The sequence below is a fragment of the Nasonia vitripennis genome, chromosome 2 (assembly GCF_009193385.2).
Source record: "Nasonia vitripennis strain AsymCx chromosome 2, Nvit_psr_1.1, whole genome shotgun sequence".
Classification (NCBI taxonomy): domain Eukaryota; kingdom Metazoa; phylum Arthropoda; class Insecta; order Hymenoptera; family Pteromalidae; genus Nasonia; species Nasonia vitripennis.
This window is the reverse complement of record NC_045758.1, coordinates 22,395,416-22,401,410: the sequence shown is the minus strand read 5'-3', so window position 1 is coordinate 22,401,410 and position 5,995 is coordinate 22,395,416. Positions and strand designations below refer to the sequence as shown.

Below are 5,995 nucleotides of genomic sequence, written 5' to 3'. Positions count from 1 at the left end.
AGAACATTTTCGATTTAGAATCATATAAAGAATCTAAAAAAATGTTTTCTGGTTTAAAATAATATAATTTTGTTAAATATTAACAGTTAATTTGTTAATAACAAATTACCTGACCACTTTTGGGCATTCCAACCTCGAAATTCGTGTTCAGGAGGCAAAAATACATAGAAAAAACCTTGGTGATCTACTGGCCATTCAAGTCCGACGAAAAGTGCTCAGCGCCTAGATTAAATCACCTGTTCAAAATTTAGCATGTGTAATAACAATATGTGACAATTAAATAATTACAGCACAATCTAAATATTGTTAATTATTTCTATGATGATTATAAAACAGTCACGTCGCATCGAACTATTGCGTGTGCCTCCGAAGGCGCAAGAGCAGACACGCCTGAAGGTCAGTAAAAAAAAAAGGATTTAAGTATCTGTAGCTCAGAGTAAAGGTGAGCCAAAAGCATCAGTGCCAAAGGTGAATGATGAGAGGGGAGGAGCCATCTGAATATCTGTGATAATAGTCGCCTAAGGCAAGAAGAAATTTTTCGGTAGTAGGAGGTCACCAGTGGAGCAGGTATAAAATCAGCCAGAGTTGCACCTATCTGCAATCAGTTCTCGCTAACTCTCATCCAATTCAGAACTCCTCGGTTTCTCCAAAACCTCAAGAAACATGAAGACGGTACGTAGTGATATCACTTCTTAGTGAAGTTTGCACCAGAGACTTGGTTTAAATCGTTTACTGGACAGTTTATCAAGTGTGACAGAAAAATCACAGTGAATCAGTTAAAAGTTATTATTTTTATCACACCTGCACCGAAAGTATTGCATGCATATAGACTTGGTTGAAAGTAATATAGATGTATTTTCCAGCCATATCTATATGCACGTGTCAGATCCTATATTTCCAGAGAAAAATATGAATAAGTACATCGTGTATAACCAAAGCGCTAAAGTGAGCTTTTGTACACATGTTTACAACAAAAATATTACGTTTATCATAAGCAAAAATACGATTTTGGTAATTGTAATAGCCACTCTCATTGCGCTTGGGTGTGAACTTCAGGCTCGTTTGTAATCGCTTTTTTCGCCCTTGATAATTTATAATATTTCTTTAACACATATACATATGGTAGGCCCTTTATCATGCATTTAAAGCACGATAAAGGCTATTCTTAGGCCTTTGCAACCAGGTTGCACAATACACTATCTTAATACAATACAGAAATGAATAATTTATATAATGTGAACTACCTCGGACATCATTCACCAACTATTGATATTTTTTACGAACGATTGATATTTTGCCGAAGTAATAAAAGAAAAATGAGGAAATAGACTTTAAACAATGTGAATAACAATCAAAATAAAAAAAAATCGTTAATTTAACGATAAAATATAAAATTTCAGATCGCAGTATTCGCCGCCCTCTTGGCCGTTGCCGCCGCTGCTTCCTTCCAGAAGAATGAAGACGTTTTTGTTGTCAAAGAGACACCCTCTGACAACATCGGCCTCGACAACTACAGATATGGCTATGAACTGAGCAACGGACAGCAGCACGAGGAGTCCGCTCAGGTCGAGACCCGCAGCGCCGAAGAATCCGTCCTCCGCGTCCGTGGATCTTACAGTTTCGTTATCGATGGCGTCACCTACACCGTCAACTACGTCGCTGACGAGAACGGATTCCAGCCCCAGGGTGCTCATCTCCCCGTTGCTCCCGTAGCTTAAGTTTAGATTGATAGTTATTTAGTTGAATAAAATAGTCGTATTTACCAAAGAATTTAACCCTTTCTTTATTTTATTTACCTTTTCTTTTCTTATACAGCAATAAAAAACCAGTAGAATAGTATATTTATAGCACAGTGTGGCCCAAGCTCTCGAGCTTAAGTCACGCCTATCCGTGACCTAAGTAGTCCTTTTTGCACCGTGTTTATCACACTCGTGCGATAATCTCACGGTGCAAGATAGGACTGCTTATGACACGAATAGGCGTGTTAGTGGGCTTAGGTAGGCTCTGTTATAACAGTGTATTACGATACAAGTGGCATAAATAGTCTATTACGGCACGGCGTGTATTAGCACCCGAGCGTAGCGAGGGAGCTAAACGTCGTGCCGTATCGGACTATTTATGCCACGAGTATCGTACGCTATTTTATAGCACTGACTAGCATAAATCTGCTGTCACGCCTATCCGTGGCCTAAACAGTCCATTTTTGCACCGTGCAGTTATCGCCCGAGCGTAGCGAAGGCGATCAGCACGGTGCAATAATGGACTATTTATGCGACGGATATGCGCGACATAGATGCGGATTTATGCCACCCAGTGCTATAAAATTCTATATGATACTATGCTTGGGCCCTAACCTCACGCCGTGCATAAAAGTGCTACTTACAAGGAAAGGTACCCAACCCGAACTCACCGATTTTGATGATTTTCATATATGTTGTAGAACATAAAAAAATAAGAGACACGTATTTTTTTTTATCGGCTAATTTTCACTTTTAAGGGGTAAAAACCTCCCCTAAAGTTAACCACCAAAAAGTGTTTTTTTTAAATATCTCGGCTTAAAATTAATATTTTTCAATGAAACAAATTGGAGGTTATTTCTTACAAAAAGAGCAAGTATTTCATGGTGATTTGAAGAGTAAGGGTAGCATCCCCTATTTTTTAGGGGTTGAAAACATATATTTTTTGGCATAATTTTATAATAAAAATGTTTAAACCGACTAAAAAAAATTGGAAAAAATGTTTAAACATCCTTAATAACAAAATTTAGTTGACGTCTTTCGGTGTTTTCATAAATATTATCCCTAAGGGGGTAAACCACCCCTAACACAAAATAACTGTAAATATGTAATTCAATACATAATATTTCGTAGAAAGTTTGTATATAGAGGTTTTCGAGGTCGCTGATTACAAATCTGTTATCAGATTTTGAAAATTCAAAATGGCGGATCCAATATGGCGGACGGAAATATCGAAAAAAAATTTTATATAATAAAAAAGTTTTAAACGACTAAAAAATTTGGAAAAAATTTGTAAACATCTATAATAAACAAATTAAGTTTTTCGGTTTTTTCATAGATACTTCCCCTTAGGGGGGTAAACCACCCCTAACACAACATAACTATAAGTATACTTAAATCCATAATATTTTGTAGAAGGTTTGTATATAGGGGTTTTCGAGATCGCTCTTTACAAATCTGATATCAGATTTTAAAAATACAAAATGGCGAAACCAATGTGGAGGACGAAAATGTCGAAAAAAAATTTTAACTTTCAAAAAAACTTGTTTACAAATGTGTGATCTTTGTAGCCTGTACATGTGAACTAAAGAGCCTTAAACCCTAAACCCCTAAAGAACAAATAGGCTAAATGGTTGTGCTTTTTAACCAAACGACTCCAAACCCCTAACCTCCAGACAAGCCGAAGGCCTATGCTTTACCGTAGACACGAGTATAGACATATAGACATATTACCGATATTTTATTCTATCATTTTGTATGTAACAAATAACGTCTCGTTTTATGTTTCAATCAAAGATTATTTATTTTTCTGCTTTTATAAATTAGCATAATTTCAAAAGTAATTTCATAAATTATAAAGTATTTCATAAATTGCATAATTATATAATTTTATAAATTCAAAAAGTCCACACTTTTTTGCAAATGAAAAAACATAGGTTAATAAAATTAGTTTATCAAACTCTTTTGCGTTTTGTAATAAAATTTAATGTTGTCAAACTTGGGAGTTTTTCATTGTTACAATTATTTCGTAAGCCGAAAGTTTTTTAGATGAATTCTCGAAGTAATGATTATTGTATCTATAGTAAAATATTTACAGTCTGGAATCCCATAATAATACTATTTGCTACGATTTAATGAATTTGTCAAAAAATCTAAATTTAATAATAAATATTATTCTAATTATTATTATTATTTTTCATTATCATTGCTATTATCAGTATTACTGTTATTATTGCTATTGCAATTATGCTTATTCTTCTTCTTATTATTATTATTATTATATTACTATGATAATTTTTGTTATTGGTAAAAATACATAAAAGAATATTAATACTCGAACTTCATTTGCAATTAAAGAACACGTTGTTATTGAAAGGGAATTTTATATGCATTCATTAGTTTAATGAATGTTATCGTACATTCAATGATAATTCCACAGATAAATGTCTTTCACTCATAAAAGTTGTTGACAATATGTGCGAATCAGTATGTTCTTTTTTTAGATTGTTTTCATCGAGTGTTTACCTCAGCTGCCTGTGTTACTTTTTAGGCAGTGAGTGAGTTTTGTAGGTATTCTAGTTCGATGCCGGAAAGTACGAATAGTACGTCTTTTTGTTTGTCAGTGGTATCATACAGTTGTAGAAAATTTTCTTTAGTGATTTTATATAGATTTACATTATTCAATTTCAAAGTGAATAAAAGTTGAATAAAACCAAAAATAGAGTTTTCCGAACATCACAAAGTGGAACGAGAATTCTTCTCCAATGCATAAATTAATGATTTGATTCAATTTACATTCACTCGTTTTATTCTGGTAGAAATGTAGCAGTCGTGCCTTACATGCAAAAACACAGCTTGTATAAATTTTACCGCTTGTTTTCATTTTAGATTGAAAAATGAAAATTAATCCGTTAAACGTTCTAAACTTATTATTAGCATACTTTCAAGCGTTAAACATACCAGATAGTGTCACGAATTATCACGAAACAGAGTTGGCCGAAAAAATAAAAGAAATTTTAATAGATGCAACACATGATTTCAACGATGTAGAAATGATTACTGATGACTCTTTGGATTTTCAAGAAGAGTATAAAGACCATAATGCGGAAATAATTGAAGATGAAGTGCAACATCATTTTCCTGATCCGGATATAGCACCAACAAATCAATGTACAGCAGATAATGAAGAACTAGATTTTGAATACAAAAAAAGAGCTGTAGAATTTTGGAGAAGTAGCAAAACGAAGCAAAATTTAAGTCTCAAAACAGTGCAAAACAGATTCAAAAAAGTATCATCTATTAGTCAGCTACGTCGTTGGGCTCATTCAATTAATAAAGGTGGCACGTATAGAGAAAAAGTAGCACAAATTTGTCAGTATACCCTGGATAATTTTCAAGCAGCTCTCGACAGTGGTTCAATTATCCATGATGAAGATATAATTCGATGGGCCTTACAAGCTAAAAAAGAAATTGGTTTTGATGATATTAGATTCAAAGCTTCTAAACATTGGTTACTCAAATTTAAGCAAGCACACCGAATAGTTTCTAGGAAAATAAATAAGTTCATAACAAGAAAAACACTAGAAAGTAGTGCAGAACTTACGGCTAAAGCTGAAGCATTTATCGATGACGTTAAATCGTGTATACCAAGGATTGGACTCGAAAATTTGTATAATACAGATCAGAGCGGATTTCAGCTAGAAATGCATTCTGGAAGAACATTAGCAGTAGAAGGAGAAAAGCAAGTGCAATGTCTGGTACAGTCAATTTCAGCAACAACGCATAGTTATACTATACAGCCACTAATATCAGCTACTGGACAACTGTTGTCACCGCTATTTCATGTTTTAAAGGAACCAAGTGGCAAGTTTGGCCCTATTGTAGAACAAAACATATTTAGACCAGAAAACATGTACGTGGAAGCATCCAAATCTGGAAAATTAACAACAAGTAAGGGAACTAATAACAATTTTTACATTGTAATATCGTTGATCAGTTAATTAGTAAGTCGTTTAATTGCAGATCACTTCAAAATCTGGTTGGAAAAAATATTTTATCCCTATGTAGGCCATCACTCAATACTATTACTTGATTCTTGGAGTGGTCATTGTGACAAAGTTATAGAAGAAACAATGCCACAAAATAAAATTATTAACATAAAAAAATTCCAACTGGAACCACAGGAAAAATACAACCACTTGGTGTCTATGGATTCCGTATTTGGAAAAACTTTGTCCGAACATTTTCTGATAATGTAA

At 33.8% G+C, this 5,995-nt stretch overlaps 1 protein-coding gene across 1 annotated transcript; it reads left to right on the top strand.

Moving 5' to 3' along the window:
• The first annotated feature begins 525 nt into the window (after positions 1–525).
• On the top strand, positions 526–1,770 carry LOC100119013 (cuticular protein RR-1 family member 32). Its single transcript, XM_031924355.2, has 2 exons — positions 526–672; positions 1,401–1,770. The coding sequence occupies exons 1-2, from the start codon at positions 664–666 to the stop codon at positions 1,716–1,718; spliced, it is 327 nt and encodes a 108-aa protein (XP_031780215.1). The 5' UTR covers positions 526–663; the 3' UTR covers positions 1,719–1,770.
• Positions 1,771–5,995: the final 4,225 nt, after the last annotated feature.